Source organism: Tachypleus tridentatus, chromosome 13 (genome assembly GCF_004210375.1).
Source record: "Tachypleus tridentatus isolate NWPU-2018 chromosome 13, ASM421037v1, whole genome shotgun sequence".
Lineage (NCBI taxonomy): Eukaryota > Metazoa > Arthropoda > Merostomata > Xiphosura > Limulidae > Tachypleus > Tachypleus tridentatus.
In genome coordinates this window covers 149,996,097-150,015,374 of record NC_134837.1, presented here as the reverse complement: position 1 = coordinate 150,015,374, position 19,278 = coordinate 149,996,097, and the positions used below count along the sequence as shown (strand labels likewise).

Below are 19,278 nucleotides of genomic sequence, written 5' to 3'. Positions count from 1 at the left end.
AAAAACCTCTTTAAACCGTATATGGGTGCAGGTTGACTCTAATAGATTTCTGAATTTCGGAGTTAGCGAACCAGGTTTGAATCCATGATACCATAACCCTTAAGTTTCAACTTCTTAGCGTGAATGGTGAACGATAAATTGTTGTTGGCTGTCTACTTTCCCTCTGGTCAGTAATTTAAAACAAGAGCAGTCAGAGAGATTGCACGCCCTCTTTCCTTTTCAAGATTGCATGCGTTAATGTTGGACGACGTAAAATTTCACCTTCAAAAACTCAGAAAATCCTTTTCAGATTCAGAATCATCAAGATCTGGATCATTTTTTTGTGATGAGGAGTCTCAACCTTAATGTATCTCTGAACTTTAGTATAAATCCTATCACACCGTACAGAGTTAGTAACCAAAAACCAAGAAATGCCCTATCTTCCCATTATAAAAAATGCTTCAAAGTGATTCAGAATCAAGATCCGTATTTGAATACGAACCAAATCTGGGAGGATCGTCTTATACTAATTTTCCCATTTTGTACAATTTTCATGTAGATCGATTTATTAGTTTTCGAGATACGTGCACGAAGACACAGATACACACGGATCCGATTGTAATATCCTGGCAGGGAATGGCAACTAGAGACACAAGCTTAGTAGTTTTACCTAAATACAAAAAGATTTTTAAAAAAATAAAAAGGCAATCTATAAATATCACTAGTTTTACTCAATAGTACCATGCAATAGAAGCCATTTCAATCAGATATTGTACAAGTTAACAAGCTACTTACATCTAAATGAGTTCTTACTTTCTTTTTCTTCCTTCAATAAACAACAAACAAATATAAATTGAAAATATCATTCATAACATTAACATGTATTATCAGATTATAGGAACACAAATTATCAAAATCATGACTGTCTTTCTAGCAAACTTTTTTTTATGAAATTCGCTTATCAGAATACACATGTAATCCATGTAAAGCTCCACATTTACTTCTGAACGTGGTCAGAATATTGCCTTTGCATTTATAGTAGTGTTTGGAAAGATGTCTATTGTGACATTCTTATATACGGTAACAAGTTAAGTATTGCATCTTTTACTTTTTCACAAAGGGCTTTAGGTTGATGCACTGTACTTTCATTATCACGAATTTCGGAAAAGTCATATAATATTTAGTTTATCTCCACGGAATGTGTTACGGTTAACGTTATTCACTTATTATAGCAAGTAATGTGTTGCGGTTTTTATAACATATGTATAATTTTTTTTTTACTTTAGTCGTTTATACATTATTTTCTTTTAACAGACGTATTCATCATATTTTACGAGAAATATTTCATAACTCGTAATTTAGGTTTAAGGGAGAATTTTAAACAATTAGAGATCAAAGTAAAAGATGTGCTACTGTGAAATTTGAAACGATATTCAACATAGATATACATCACAAGTAAGAATGTGAAGAGTATTTTCGTAGGAAGTACCATCGTCACCATTAAAACAAAGGAGAAATATTTAAAACAGATATATTATATATATTTATAAATATATCAGCCATGATTCTGTCTCGCGCTTTCAAAGATTCAATTTCTTTATTTTTGTGCTATAAACATGAAGTTAAATTGCATTTTATGTCTAAAGTTCATGTTATGGCGTTACATTGTCTCTCCCATATTGAAGCTAATCATTCATTATGAAAAGGATGCTCCAAAGCCTCCTTCTTTCTTTATACAGAACAATTTTATCTGGCATGTAGTTGTACTCAGTCTGGAAACGTATGAACTTCTGATCTATGTCATCTTGAAATTCTTGATTATTATCGTGTTAACTGTGCCAGAAAATATACCCAGTTTTATCACAATTTTAAGGTTGAAGCTTTGCTCCATATGAAATTAGGAAGTCTGGTCTGAATCGGGATTTCGAAGGATCAGGTGCTACGGATTAGGTTTGTTACTTTCTTTTTCAAATCATGCGCAAAACTACTCGAGGATATCTGTTCTAGTCCTTCCTAATTTAGAAGTATAGACTAGAGAGAAGGAAGCCAATCAACACCTCCCACCACCGCCAACTCTTGGCTTATTCTATTACTAACAAAAAGTATGATTGACCATCACATTATACGCCCCAATGGCTGAAAGAACCAGCATGTTAGGTAACAGGATTCGAATTCTTGACCCGCAGGTTTGAGTTAAGTGCCCTAACCATCAGGTCATACCAGATTTGATTAGGTTATTTTACTGATCTAAACGCTTTTCTGAGCGGGTTGTTTGTGATGTTTTTTTTCAATGGAGAACGTTCAAAACTGCGTTAGCAATTATAAATGGTTCACATGGTGTGCTAGTAATATTCTGTATAACATTTACTGTAAGTAGTTACTTTAGTATAACCACACCGTGCAGTTAACCTGATGAAATCAAAAAGACGTTTTCAGTATTGATTTGTGTGTGTGTGTGTGTGGCAAATGTTCATGACACCGCCGTGAGCACGCACACACATAATTATGTAATTTCTAAATGTTCAATGATAATTTTGTAGATGAAACCCTCATCAATTAGCTATGAAAACAGAAAGAAGTAACTAACATATTCTCTATTACCTTGTAAACAAAGCACTGCCATATATTGAACATTTGGAATTTATTAGAAATATTTTTAAATTAGTCTATTCATATTGCTGTTGATGATTTTTACTCAGCTCTACCTTTGTTTTGAACATGTAGTTGTCTGATTGTTTTGAATTTTGCGCAGAGCTATACGTGAGCTATTTGAGTCAGCTGTTCCTAATTTAGTAATGAAAGACTAGAGAGAAAGCAGCTAGTCATCACCCCACACCGCTAACTCTTGGGCTAATCTTTTACTAACGAATAGTGGAATTGACCATCACATCATAACGTCCCTACGGCTGAATAGGCGAGCATGTTTGGTGTGACAGGGCTTCGATCCCACGATCCTCAGATTCCGAGTCAAGCGCCCTAGCCACCTGGGCATGCTGGATGAACAGGTAACTGAATAATTAATTAAGCGAAGTAAAGCAGCTATCTATCTTACGTTTTCTGTATATAGATAAATGCTCCATAACAAATCCATTACTTTAATTTCATCCTGATTTTCCGATTTATGGCATCATTATGATGATAAGGAAAACTTCTTTGTTTTATTCTACTAGTATTTGCTTCATCAACCCTAAATAATTTAACCAAAATGAACATCAACCGACCTATCTGAACTTTAGAGATGTGGGTACATAGGTTTTCTTTGTTTCTGATTTAGCGTTAAGCTTAAGTTACGCAATGGACTATCTGTGCAGTGTCAGCTACGGTAAGGGTGACCTAACGTCAAATTTTGTCCCGAAGCTTACCGTTGAGGCACTGAAAGATATCATGTACAAAAATAAGTTTTAAAAACTTAAAAGAACGATGGAGGTCCTATATTATATTTGTAGGACTAAATGCATGCTCAGAATTGTCTTATTTGTTAAAGTTAAACTAGATACATACAAAAAAAAACTTAATTAACGCAATAATTTCCTCCCAAAAGCTTGTGACTGTTTACAAAAATTGCTAAATTAATCTGTAAGAGTCTTTTGGAATATTTAAATTCTCAACTACATTGCATGGTGTGTGTTAGCTTTCTGCATGAAGAATTTTCTGGCGCTCTCAATTGAATACTGAAGTGTTATATATGTATTTAATATATTCGTAATTACAAAAATTCTTCAAGGAATCCAAGCGTTTCAATATAAACATTATAAAATAAATGTAGAAGAAGTTATTACGTAATGAGCATTCTTATCATCACGACGAATCGAAAGCGGTCAAAAAAATGGACCTTAAATATAAATAAAGATAACTAAACTGCGAAGACTAAAATACCTAGAACGTTAAATCATAAGACTTAAAACCGTAAAAAAATAAAGGGTTCCTTAATCAGTTTGATATTACTTACTCTATTCGTGATTTCAATAACATCTGATATATTTTACACACAACTAAAGTATATCTTTACTTCCACTCAGTGTGAAAAACAGATCTTAAAATATACAGAAGGTGGACAAAAAGTGATCCCTCCCTGAAAATGTTGTTAATTGGTTATATCTTTTATTAGATAACAGAAAAAATATGTAAAACTATATATTTTTAGAATATACTCGATGAAATTATTAAAATATGATCTCAAGTCCTAATTTGCCTTTCGTAAATACGTAAACTTTTCATGATTTCAGTTACATATTATCATAAAAAGTGTTGTGCACCTGCTTTGGTTTCTTATATCTTCTTATTACAATTAACCTATAAAACTATCAAACAAGTTTCTCTACAACTGTGGAGTCATTAAAAGATATCTTAGAATAAGATAATTGATGTTATGGAATGGCCAGGTCAATCACCTGATATCAATCAGATTGAAAATTAATGTACTGAGTTAAATCAATTTAAAAAATCGCAAGCCAAACACGGAAAATGAGCTTTTTGAGGCATTCAAGAAAGGATGGTAGTCAATCACTGAAGAATATCTTCACAAACTTACTGAAAGCATGTCATGTCTATATGTAGCAGTACTGAAATACAAGGGAATGTCAACTAAATATTAACCTGCGAAACTGGTTTGTGTTATTTTGAGTTTTAGTTTGACATTCGATTATTCCAGCGAAACTTATTTGATCATTTTGTAGGCTAATTAGAATACAAAGATATAAGAAACTACAGCAGGTGCACAACACTTTTTATGAGAAAACATTCAGGTAAGATTTATGAAACCTGGTGTAAACAATTGGATTTGAGATCACATTTGAACAGATCGCAGCCAGTGTATTCTAAACATATACACTTTTACATATTATTCAGTTATCTAATAAAATGTATAACAAATTACATCTTCAGGGATAGGCCACTTTTCTTGTCCATCCTCTATATATTAGAAGATGAAAGAGGAAAATTAAAAAGATATTCTTACACTATTTTACTTTTAATTATACAAGATTCTAGCGATTCATTGAAGAAATAAAGATTAATAAGATAATTGTATTACATGTTTATTTAAGAAATAATAATAAGAAAACAAATGGATAATGTATTTAAAATGAATCACATGTGGTAAAAACACTGCAATGGAAAAGAAACTCTATGTTTCGATTTTTTAAAAGAAATGATCATTTGATCACGTGCCTATCTCTGACTAATTCTCTTTGAATATAAACGATGTCTTCAATTAAGTTTATCTGAAATCAAACAAGTCAGGTTATCAATGAGAAAGTTTACACCAGTTCTTCGCTTTTTCCTTTTCTCCTAATCTAGGAGATTAGGCTTAACGTAGAGGATATCTATAATTGAGTGTGAATAACCAAAGTTGTTAAATCATACTTATTATGTTCGTCAAATGGTAAATAATGTATTCCATTAATGCTTCGTTTCTACCAAAAGGAGCGCGAGTCAAGGTGTGTGAAGGTTTAGCTTATCCGTCTCCCAGTCAGCGTTGAAGCAATATTAAAAAAATTAAAACTTAACCAGAAATACTCTATATATTGTAATGCAAAACTCCAGTTGTAACAATTTCTCTCTCTCTCTCTTTTTCAACTGCATCAACTGAAAATAAAATCTGTCTTCACCTATAAATTTAACAGTATAGTTACGCTATTTGTTGTCCTGTACTATACTATATACTACCATATATTTAGTGCATCTGGCCACTTTTAATATATACACAACTAACAGTCACCATCATTTTGAGAAGAACAAAAATTACGTAAGATAAAAGCAAGTTAGTGAAATTTAAATATCATTAAATTAGAGATATTAAGATGATGCTTTTCGCCATCGGATTTGTGAACGTTCTAGGTTTCCCAGTCGTTAATAATCCTCTGTAAGGATAACATCTGGTGATTCCAAATGAAGTCCTCTGATATTTTCATTCACTGTTATCACTCAGTATTATCTTTAAAATAACGTATAAAGCCAGTGAAGAAAGAAGACAATAATTATAATTTAGAGAAAACGTAAGAAGAATATTTGAAAATATATATACAGAAATAATTTACGGAAATGGCAAACATCAGGTGTTCCAGGATTGACTACATTTTATAGGAAAACGACTTATGCCAGTAGAACCGTCTTTTTTGAGGTGATTTGTAATAATCAAAAGTGTTTAATTATTTTTTTCCTTTTTAAAAGTTTCAAACTGCATAACACAGACTGGCTGTTAATAGCAAAATTTTTGATACTATGTTTCTTTGCTCGACTTTATCTGTGTGTAAGCTTATCGGCGTTCAATTTCCTTGTGACATGGTGTTCAAGGCTACAAATATAATTTGGACTTTTTGTTGATGGTTCGTCTTTCTAAAAAAAGTTGAACAAACTAGTAGAAATGACTAATTTATTTGAGTTTAATTAGAACTTTCAAACACAAAACTACAAATTCTAGAAGATCAGAGAGAAAGTGTGTATCGATCCATGATAATCAGTACCTGCAACATCCGCTAGTCGCTATACAAGTAATGATTGGGTCTAGAGGTATTATTACATTACAAACAGAATTGTAGTTTCAGACACTGAGTTTTGGACTCGAACATTCGAATAAATGCCACGTTTAAAATACAAAACTTATAATATTTCATGATGATACCAAAACGATTATGATACAGTGCTTGATGTTGTGATGATGAAAACAACAAGCAATATTAGATTATATTAATAACCAATAATGTTCATCACGTTATCGAACTTCTGAGCAATAATACAGTTAATACGCTGTAGCTCAAGAAAAAAAAACATGTGGGTGAAAACTATATGCACACCTTCAATGTAAGCAGTAACGTATGTTAAATATAGGTATTAAGCCTTACTGCTAAACACGCTAGGGTAATCAAGGGTACTTAAATTTTAAGTCTGGGGCATGATGGCATGTTCTAATGTTGCGTTTGGTTAATCATGTTTACCAACTACATGAATTCATATGAGCTGGAAAAATGTCAGGTTGTTTGTGACAAATTAAAGAAGAAACTCAAAACAAAGAGATAAGGAACAAACTGTACTTCAATAGATCACTCCGTACTTTCAATTAATTTCTAGGTACCATGGTAATTCCTTCGTATACGAAAAAAAAGAGAGAAAAATTTATTGAAGGTCTTTACATTGGAGAACCGCTACTAGGATGTGAACACATCAAGGTTCCAAAGTGTTACACACCAAAACCTGTCTAAGCCGGAAACTGCACAGGACGGAAACCTGTACAAGCTAGAAATATCAAAATTTTGTAGCATTATCTCAAGATTTCTCTTATAAAAGGCCCTCTATGTGGCAAAACCTGAGTAATGTAAACGGAAAACTATATTTCACGTACCTCATCTAGCAACAAGTAGAATTAGAACCTGAGTAAGGTGGGAAAAAAATGTTTTTCATTTCTTATTTAATTAAAAATTTCTATAAATATTAATAAATTATTGTTTAATTAATAATTTGTTTAAATATTGATAAATTCTCGGACATTTTGTTGTAGTAAGTATTGAATAAACATATTACTTTCTTTTTTCTCCCGTCATCATTCCGGAGGTCACTATTCGAAAGAACGACTGATTGTACTTTTAGTCGCATTTGCTGATGGAAGACCAGAGTTTGTTTGTTTGTTTTGGAATTTCGCACAAAGCTACTCGAGGGCTATCTGTGCTAGCCGTCCCTAATTTAGCAGTGTAAGACTAGAGGGAAGGCAGCTAGTCATCACCACCCACCGCCAACTCTTGGGCTACTCTTTTACCAACGAATAGTGGGATTGACCGTCACATTATACACCCCCACGGCTGGGAGGGCGAGCATGTTTAGCGCGACGCGGGCGCGAACCCGCGACCCTCGGATTACGAGTCGCACGCCTTACGCGTTTGGCCATGCCAGGCCTGGAAGACTAGAGAAACCGCGGATAATAGGTAGAAGTACAAATCCACGCTGTTTCAAAAATTTAAGGAAGAATCAACTTCCTGTGGAATGGAAAGAGAATAATAAAACGTGGAGGACAAGTGTTACATTCGAGGAATTTTTGAACAAATTAAACAAAAGAATGGAACAAGAAAATAGAAACATTCTACTTTTCCTAGATAATGCAATTTATCACCCAAAAGTTCAACTGTCAAATGTTTGTTTAGTCTTTCTATCTCCATGTACAACACCAGTTCTACTGCCACTAGATAATGAAATTATACAGTGTATAAAACTGAAATACAGAAAATTGGTGTTTCAGCATATTAATACAAACATGGATGACTGTAAGAGAGCATCTGAAATTACCGTGAAAATTGATGTGTTCGATGCAATTGCATTTTTTAAGTCATTCAATCAAATGCATGAAAGATGAATGTGTAATAAAGTGCTTTCGAAACTGTGGATTTATTCTTGATAATGACGGAGATTGTGGAGAAGTTGTATATTATGACGATTCTAGTGAAATCCAAACTCTAATTGAGAAGATTGATGCAGATGATTCTGTGAACACGAAAAGTTTTGTGAATGTTGACAAGAATGTTTTAACAGAAACTGATGAAATTGATTTAAAATCTATAATAGAATCGCAAGATGGTAACAGTGTGAAAGATTCAGATGATGAACAAAATGGAAAAGATGGTGAGGAAATAGAAATTTCTACTTCATCGCTTGTGTTAAGTTATATTAACGATATCAAATTGTATGCAAAAATGAAGGAGTAAAATAAACTTCATGAAAAGGCTGTAGAATTGGCATTCTCTTTTAACCACATGAGAAAATCAATTAAGAAAATGAAACAGTTGAAATTGGACGCTTTCATCAAATAAATTTGATTAAGATTTTGTGTACTTATGTATATTTTGAATGTTTGTTTCTGTTCTTATTCTAATAAATATAGCATAAAGAGTATAATAACTTTATTCACAAACGTCTAACTTCCCTCGAGTCAAGGAAGTATAAGATTCCACTAAAAAATTATATATAATTAAGGAAAAGCATGTTCACAATGTATAAGCCAGAAAACCTGCTTAAGCCGGAAATTTTATTTGGCCCCGTGTGATTCCGCCTTAGACAGGTTTTACTGTATTTATATATATATCTTCTAAACAGGATACATAAAAATGTTTAGTTTTTTTTTAATAGTGATAAAAATGATTATTATCGGAGCTATTAATATTGCCAGAGCTATACTTAAGTAGGAATATTGAGTATGAGTTATAGGATTACCTTAAGCAGAGATACAATAACAACAGTTAAACCTTTCTCAAAGTGTTATTAACAACATATAAAAGTATATATATGTGCTGTTTCTTCAAAAATAGTGAACAGACAGAGTACACCTTGACACTAAGAGTGATTATTAGATAAACGGAATCTGCTGAATTAAAATAAATTTGAGAAGAAACTGCATTACAATATTTAGACGTCATATCGTTACTTTTACATGAATCATCTTCCTATATAAAGATGATAAGCACTCACCCCTTTGATCAGTCCATCCATACAGCATTGTTCCGCCTTGTGTTGTACTAACTTTGCAATTTTACACAGAATAACTCCGTTATCCAAGATATGCATAAAATTGTCAAGAGTGACGTCATCGATGCCTATAAAACACGAAAGTCCTTGTTATTAAAACTGTTTGAATTAAATATTCTAGAAACGGTATGTAATGAGATATGCATATGTCTAATATTCAAGTAAGTAATATATATTTTTACCTTTTAATTATTTGTTTTGTATTTTTTTACGTATATGTATTATGGTTAACAACATCTGATAATTCTACTAATTTGATATGTTCATTGACGTTCATTAAACTAACAACAAGCACATGCGCTATGGTACCGCCAAAAATTTACTTCGCTACTTTATCTGTGAGTATAGTTTGATAGGCTTACTATTTTAACTGCTATAATGCTGCATACCGAGACATTGTACTGTTACAGACACTTGTTTCATGTGAAGAACATATTGTTAGAATAGCAGGTTTATTTCTTTATTTTAATACACTGATATCTAGGATGATCGAAATAATCTAAACGCTGCACAATATTTTTCTACTTAGTGTAGTTATAAATGTAAAAAAGAACAGCGAAACGGTTCACTGTTTCAAAATTGTTTCAAACTTATTGCGATGACACGAACCAATCATAGTCACTTCCAGTTACTATAACGTTCAAGTGGTTCTTCGTTAGCACGAGATATTCACATGAATGATCAGGACGACTGCTTAATTTATACCAGATCTGTGATCCGGAACCTGTTTTGGATTGTTTATTTAATCTAACGACGAGATTTTTATAGCTAATTTAAAGTTTGGTGGGGCATTAATTCTAAGACTACTTCTGTTGCGATAAGAATTGTTATTTGACTAGCTAGTCAACTACATTAGTCCACTTCAACCTAATTCTCAACATTAGCCTCAATAACGTTTAGAATGTTACCTTATGAAATTCAAAATCTCCTCTATCTGAACCCAACAACAAAAATCCGGTTCCATTTTTATCTCTAAATTAAGCTCGAATAGGAGCTAATATTATCTGAATATATTAAATATATTTATGTTTGTTTAAGAACAGTGTATTTTATATCATATTTTGATGGAATTTAAGTTTCTTTTGCAAAAAGAATATTAAATAAAATTAAACTCTGATAATAATTTCAGAGAAAAAATAATTATAATTGTCAACTAAAGAGGATTAAAATTACGGTAACACTGAAATAATCCTGGAAAGTAGCATAAGCTCTTTCAATCAGAGGACTTTTGGAGTTCAGTGCTTTTTGAGTAAAATTTGTTATGAAAGTCCATTTAAACATCAAAAATAAAGAAATTAATGTTTAAAATGTGATAATTAAACTTACATACAGTATTTTACTAACCAGTATTTTATAGTATTTTACTAACCTAATGAATAAGTATCTGTGATTTTGCATAAAAGCTCAGAAGCACTAGATATCTTTGGTAATGATTTCTGTATAACATTTCTCTTAAACGAATGCATAAAATTATTGAAAACTTTACTGTAGCGAGAACAAGAAACAAAAATATGAAACAGTATCAATCGTTTTTTGTTTCTTTTATGCGATTTGAATATACATGTAATCGTTTTATAATTCATAATTTTATTGAAAATCACAGGTTGAAAAACCAAACATATTTTTCACATCACCTGAACTCTCTTTAACTATAAGAATTTTAATTTGTTCTTGAAATATGAATAATGATACAATAAACTCCATAATTCAAATAAGAAAAAAAAACGATTTATACGATATTTGAGTGTGGAAACACATTATACTAACATAATGATAGATTGGCAAACAAAAATTTGCAAACACAATGGAGGAAGAAACTTAAATAAGACTGGCCATAGTTCTGTCGAAACTTTTGGTACGTTTCCCCAAAATATATCACTTCATTACGCTTATAAATCGTTATTTATAAATCTGTTATTCTGTTATTAGGATTAATTCGATTTTGATAGATAATATATACTTAAGTCTACATAGTTAATGGGTGAGGCCTACCAGTTATTACACACAGTCTCTGATGGCAGAAAAGATTTAGTTCACAGTTTAGTTTAGTTTAAAACATTGGTTCGCAACCCTATTTTGCCGATACTTTCCAGAGTCATACTAGTCATTTGACAATTATTTTTTAAGAAGAGTATGTGTATATATAGACGCTGTGTCCAAGCCAATAAGTGGCCCTTTAAAAAGAAAATAGAGCACGTTCTCACCAGTGAGTTTTGTGGGTCTTGCTGGAAGACTATCATGACCCACCAATGGGTCGTGTGGGAGCCAATGTGTTAAATATCTATTGATAAGGATCTGAGTGTACCTGCTTTATGACAGAGATATCTATATGATACTTGGCTAGCACCTACTTGTTTACACCACTTTGGTTCATTCCCTCTTACGTGAATATTTTAACGTTCCAACAATGATATACACTTACTTTAGAATATGTTTCTCAAATTAGATCTGCTTACAAGTATTATCTACATCAGTGGTTCTAAACATTTTAAACAGCTCCGTTTCCTCTTTTCTGTACACTGGCGCCTTCACCCGTACATGTATAAATATATATATACCAATAAAACAACTTACAACAAGTTACTACCAATAAATATTAAAAACTTTACTGCACCAAAAGTTTCCGTTTACATATGCTTGTAAACATGCAGTGATGTGAGTTCTATTTGAGATATTATTTGACTATTAGTGAGAAGAGTGCACCAGTTTATTGGAACAGTAAGATTTGCTTTACTTTATAAGATATATTCCATCCCTTCCTAATTTGAAAGCCCTTGTTATAAAATGGCATGCCTGATGGTTGGCAAGTTAACAAGAGAAATGTATCTACATAAAGACTGGAAAGTTCGCACGTCGAGACTCACCTAAATGGAGACCAGCATATGTCCCCACTAAGATGCGTCTACATTGAGACCGCCATGTTTCTTATTTGTATCTACCTGAAAGAAGATATGCATGTTGCCTTGTTGAGTTGTACCTATATTTAGGTTGGTATGTTTCCCCACTTATATCTACCTCAATGGAGGTCGACATGTTTTCTGGAAAAATATGTATCTACACAAATAATAGTGTGTTTCCCCTCTAATATCAGCCTAGAGAAAGGTTGGCATGTATCTACACAGAAACTGGTATGTGTCTTTACTTATATCTACTCCAACGGGGGTTGGAATGTTTTCTGTTAAAATGTATCTACTCAGAGATTAGTATGTTTCCCCACTTATGTCTACTTAAAGAAAGATTGGAAAGTTTCTTGCTAAAAATGTATCCACACAGAATGGTGAGTTTCCTCTCTTATATCAGCCTAAATAGAGGTTGGTGTATTTCTTACTAAAAGTTATCTACATAGAGATTGGTATGTTCTCCGCTTATATCCACCCAAACGGGGATTGGAATACCAGTTGTTTCCTAGTTACATTGAGATTAATCTATTTTTTATGTAAAGACAAAGTGTTCCAGAAAATTCGTAAAAGTTTGAAGAATTACAGTATAACTGTTTTTAAACTACAAAATGTTTAGACTACTGTTACTTAGAGTTCATAAACAAACCATATAGTTTTACAGCAAGAATAATCTCTATAAAGAGTATGCAAACAAGTGTAAAGCTTCAGGAAAATACGTCATATTTAATACAGGTATTGCTTTACAGTTTTTTGCTGACAGTTAAATTTTAAAATTTGTATAGAGTACCCCCAATGAACCTGTGAAACGAAACGTAAACCGATTATAACATTTTCCCTTAAAGCTTCTAGTCATTTTTTTATACAATTAATTATGTAGTTTTTACTTCAGTTCACACTACGAAAGATAAACATTGAAAAAGTAACTTTGTTTTTAAATCCTTTTCACCGATGCAAAACTAAGTTCATTTTTTTATAAATCTGTTTGGAAGAATAAATGTGATGAAATTATGAAAATAGTTCACTTACCTAGTGTACGGTTAATCCATTGCGCTAGGACTTGTTTTTGGGCGACTAACAGCTCTTTTTCTCGGTCATAGATTAGCATATCGAAAAACAGCATGGATATTTTTTATTGAGGTGTATTGTACTACTGTTTGTATGCGCTGAGAAATCACAATGCAGCGATGTAGTCTGACGTTCTTTAATGAATGTATACCATAGACTAAAAACGTTGCTTAATATTTTTGAAGTTTCTGGAAATGGCTTTTTTGCGTTATGGAAATATTTGTACATAAAATGTTCTTCCACATTAGTCAGTCAGAAGATGTATTTGCCTTAACAATGTCAATGATTACTAAAATTATACTTTTTCTGAAAACCAACTACTCGACTACTCAATAAAAACATTAAAAATCGTTAAAGTTTACGGAGTACTCACAATGAATCTATATGATGACCAATATATAGCTTTCTGTTTTTATGTTTTGATCACGGTTTATCCAATAAAAACCTCAGTATTACAATTTAAAAGCCAATAACATGTCTCTTTTCTTTAACATAACCCCGCCTACTGCCGCATAAGTTTATATTAGATACGTTGTCACGTGCTTGTCGTCATGGCACCAAAGTTCGATTCCATAACGTTATGGCACATTTAATAAGTTAACAGAATAGTGTGGGTGAAAAACGCGCACAAAACATTATCGCCATTAAGGAAGCACTCAGTTAAAGGTCAAAGCTTAGTAGATTACTGGGAACTTAATTTAGACATCAAACCTTTTCATTTTTTATCTTGAGTAAGTCGAATAAGCTGCTAAGACTTATTGGTTTTGTTGAAATCCTCAAGAATACGTAACGGAGATAAGTTATAACTAGACTCTTATGTATCCTAAGCATTACCTAACAGAAACACATGCGTACTTTCCAATTAGCCTTACCCATATGTTCTACGGAATAGGGTGTTTCCCTTGTAGCGTTGTTTTTGACAGCTAAAACGTAAGCTCGCAAGTACTCAGTCATGCTATGTTGCTTTCAAACAGTACACATCCGCAACTGGACTCCAATCACCAGGCCGGAAAAGGTGTACATCTAACCCAAGCAGGTAGAGCAAACAATAATAAAAACCTGTCTAGCTCATTATTTATTTGATGCGGCGAGGAAAACTTGAAAAGAATTCCTGGGACACTTTTATTTCCTGAAAGCGCTCTTCCGTTTGACGTGAAAACGGGCACAATTTGTATATAAGAGCAACAGTACTGAATAACTTAATAAATATTATGCTGTCACTAGTGATCAGGACCTGATTAGATAAAAATCTCAACATAATATTAGCATGCGTGCTTTGCAACGTATACTGAGTTCCATTTGTTGTTTTCCTAGTCTTGGAAAGTAAAAGAATGAGAGTTACTAGATCGAACAAAATGATGGTTTACCTTAGAAATATACTTTATAACGATGCTCTATTCTACTTTAGTGCTTTCAAAAGCAGAAATAAAGAAGAGAAAAAAATGATTGTCGTAACGGCGCAAAATTACCTAAAAGCACACCCATGAGTCTCAAGCGTTTTCAAAGGATGGTGTCTCTATGTAATTTTGCTTCTGATGTGACCACTCTTCGAAAGAGGCCGGACGTAGCCTAATGGTTAGAATGGTTTTCCTGTAATCTATCAAGCTAGAATTAGGGGTGGCTAAGTGCAGATAGTAATTTTGTAGCCTCGCGAGAAATTAAACATATAAACAACCTTTCGAACGCTCTAGGCCTTTTTTTTTGGGGGGGGGGGTTAAACACCACTTTGTCTGCTTACTGGACTTCCTTATTCAAAGTGAATACACTTTTTAACAATAGTTTTAAGACATCTTTCGAACACTTAACAACACATGTAGAAGGCGCATGACCTGATTGAACGTTTATGTTTTACAGAAATATTGATTCCGCTGAAATTCTTTGCACTTCTACAGAATTCCATGTCGGATTATCTGTTATTGTGCCAAGCTGTTTTCCTTCTAAAAGTATCATACTTAAGTTGGTATCACAAAATTATATAGATATTACTATATAATTCATTGTAAACATAATCTTTGTTTTAGACAAGGAGAACAAAATCTGACAGGTATAAACACTTGTATCACGCTGGTACAGCGGTAAATCTATGGATTTACAACGCAAAAATCAGGAATTTGACTTCCCTCGGTGGATTCGGCAGATAGCCCGATGTGGTTTTGCTGTAAGAAAAAACACACACCTAAATACTTATGAAATGTTACGTTATTGGAAAAAAATATCTTGAATTTGCTTTGTAGAGCCACTGGAAATGACTATACAATAATAGAGTTCTAACTGCATGACTTAAAATACACCTCTCCATATATTGGAGTAAGTGGATCTCTATAAGTAGAAATGTGTATTTCCAAGTAATGGAACAAATGAACGTTCCTTATAAAAAAATACATATCTTCATATAGTAATAGCCCAACTTATTAATCGGTATATAAATCTACAAACAGTTGAACAATTGGATTTCAATATAGTGGAACAAATGGTTCTCACTTGGGAAACATACAGGTCTCTTCTTATTGAAACCAGTGAGTTTCAGTTTTGAAAGACGTTGATGGCATAAGAGGCAGTAAATACACGTGTAGATGTTTATATAGTAAAGTAAGTACATCATATGAAATTAAAACACACTGTATTTAAGTAACTTAATCAGACTGAAATAACACATAGATCACCGACATAATGGAATAAGTTAATTTCGGTGTAGAAGGGTTAGAACTCTTCTTGTCGAAGAAACATTTTAGTTAGTAAATATTTACATAACATTGTATAACGAATTAAATATATATTAACAGTAAAAAAATAGTTTTTCATGTGTTGGAAAGGACTGGTTTTTGCAAAATTAAATATAGTTCCTGAATTAAATAAGATATACCTAGTGATAAAACATATAGTTTTATGCGGTTGGGGAATAAATATTCAGTATAGAAATATGCAAAGTAATAACAAACCAATGGTGGAACATAAGGCTTTCCATATAGCAAAGCAAATAGATGTCAGAGGAGAATTATAGATAGTTACGTGTACTAGATGATATAACACAGCGTTTCTCAAAATGGGATGTGCGAGTCATGTCTGAAATTTTATGAATATATTTTAAAAATAAGCTTTATATAATAAAAATATGTTTTTCATAAAATTAAATTTATATGCTTTAAAATATTTAATTTTGTAATACAAGTTTCCATGTATATGGAATCCTTTTTTATTTTAACACAAAAACATCGATAGGTTTGAGAGTCCGCGTAAAATGTTTAAATTAAAAAGGGCTCTCGGGCTATTAAAGTTTGAGAATTACTGACATAACATATAGGTGTAAATAATTAAATATATGAATTTTTATTGTTCCAGTGTAACCAAGTGTCAGAGCAAAGCAAAGAAGACAATTTCTATATTACAAGTTGTATTATGTCTCGACGGTGAAACATGGATTTTTTTCAAGTTGTGGAACAAATATGTTTAAGTAGTGGAACAAATATGTTTAAGTAGTGGAACATATATATTCTCATTCTTTAAAACAGGTAAATCTCAGTATAAAATATAAGACAACAGGGTCTCAGTAGCGAAAAATATAAAATATATACAATGAAATACGCGTCCCTGTTTTTAATATACTGATTTCATGCTATTGAATAAGTAGATATTACTTAGAGAACATAGATATATGTTCGTACAACATAGAATGTGGCACTCAATAAAGGAACATATATATATACTTTGATACAATTTAGTTTCTCCAGGGGAAACCTGCTGATACCCATATAGTGAAACAGATAAACATTACAAGAAATACACATAGTATTAGAGAGTGTAGCTTTTAGTAATGGAATATTTTACTTCTTTTAGTAGATTTTTTCCAAGTGGAAGGACATAGAACAATTTTCTACATGAGGAACACAGTAGCATATAGAAAGTTGTTGTATGTCCTTCCACATTGTGTGTGGATAACCAACTCTTAGGTCAGAAACTTTCAGAGATTCATGTGTAGCAAAATCAATCTCACTGATGATAGAAACGTATATTGAAGTGGAAGAATAGTAGGTATGTTAAGAACTGATTAAAAATATTTACGTATTAATCGATAGAACTGACATTGTCCATGTGATATATTTCCAGCTGCCCCTGAACAAACTGTTGTTATAGGGGCTGATATAGCGATAAGTCTACGGATTTACAACGCTAAAATCAGGGGTTCGATTTCCTTCGAAGACGGGCTCAGCAGATAGCCCGATGTGGCTTTGCTATAAGAAAACACACACACACATACACATTCCAGTTCCGGAACTACGAATAAAATAATAACCATAGTTGCTAGTTTCGTGATCTAAGTAGATCAAAACTAAATAAAAAAGACATATACATGATCTACTCATTTTGATTATGAAACGAAAATTATTGAGAACACAACCTAAATTAAAGCCTATTTTCTTTATTTATGTTGCTGAACAACACATATAGACAGAAGAGTAAATCTAACGAAAGCATTATCAGTTGACAGTTATCTAAAGCTTGACTGATTAAAAACTTTAATTAAATATGCTTCTAATTCTTTGGGTATTTTTAAGAATTAAAAGAGTGTATACTAATATTATTTCCACCACACCATGGCCTAATGATCTCTGTATTGAGCGAAACGCATATCGGCAATGGAAAAGATAAACATTGTGGAACAGGAATACTACTGTTACACATTCTACTCATTTTTGAAAATCTCTAAAGGACTTGCGAAAGAATGCGTGGGTACAAATATTAAAGGTTTAACATTAATGTTTTATTACAAGTATAATTAACTATGATGATGCTTCATTGACTTGAAAAAGACGTTTGTACCATAACAAATATTATGATTTTATTTGTTTACTGAATTTTTCTCATGGCTGCTCGAAGACTTTCTGCGTTTCTAATTCAGAAGTAATACAGTAGAAAAAAAAACAGAAAGTCAACAACGCCCATTTCCAACTCTTGGGCTACTCTTAACCGATTAATGAAATTGACTAGAACATTATAACGTTCTCAAGGATGAAAATGTAATCATATTCGGTGATGAGAGTCAAACCCGTGACCCTAAATTGGATTTACATGTCCTATTCAACAGCCCTTGCAAGGTCCTCCAGTTAATAGTCTAAAACATAACCTTGTGTTATTATATACAGCAAGACAAAAGGTATAAATTAATGAAACGAAAGCAAAAATACAGTATAATGTGAATAAGTAGTGTTAAATAGGAAATAGGGAGTGTTGAACATAAAAATACACAAAAGCTACATAATGGTATATCTGCTTTCTCTTCAAGTCGGGAAATCGAACCACAGATCTTAGCGTTGTAAGTCCGTAAAGTTACCTCTAACCCACCTGTAGATACTAATTTCATGTTACATGCTGTTACTCCATAACGAAGCACTCATTTACAAGTACAGTGTTTTTACAATAAAATGTTGTATGTAGCACTAAGTAATAAACGCTTTTTCACGAGACTAGACCCACTCATTACTTCCAAGAATTATGAATGAATCCTGTACACCTTACGCGCTCTTACTGAACGATGTTTAGAGCAAAATGTGTGCTTACAAACTACAAATCGTTCCTAAGATTAACTTTCAGATGTTTTGTTGTAAGCAGAAAGCTACACATGGGCTTTCGTATTCTGTCCACCGCAGGAATCGAAACCCGAATTTTAGTGTCATACGCTCCCAGACTTACCACTGGGGCTTAGCATGGCCTAATGGGTATGGCGCTTGACTCGCAATCTGATGGTTATGAGTTTGCATTCCCTTTACCCAATATGCTCGCCTTTTCAGCCATAAAGGCGTTATAATGTACTGATTAATTCCACTGTTCG

The 19,278-nt window shown here is 32.6% G+C and overlaps 1 protein-coding gene across 1 annotated transcript in view; it reads right to left on the bottom strand.

Annotated features, from left to right (window-relative positions):
- LOC143238355 (growth arrest-specific protein 2-like) overlaps positions 1-14,490 on the bottom strand; it is a 29,425-nt gene extending 14,935 nt beyond the window's left edge. The window contains exons 1-2 of the mRNA XM_076478506.1: positions 13,413-14,490; positions 9,430-9,554 (exon numbers count right to left, since the gene is read on the bottom strand). Coding sequence (XP_076334621.1) covers positions 9,430-9,554; positions 13,413-13,506 — 219 coding nt within the window. The 5' untranslated portion in view covers positions 13,507-14,490. The remainder of the gene's footprint in view (positions 1-9,429; positions 9,555-13,412) is intronic.
- Positions 14,491-19,278: the final 4,788 nt, after the last annotated feature.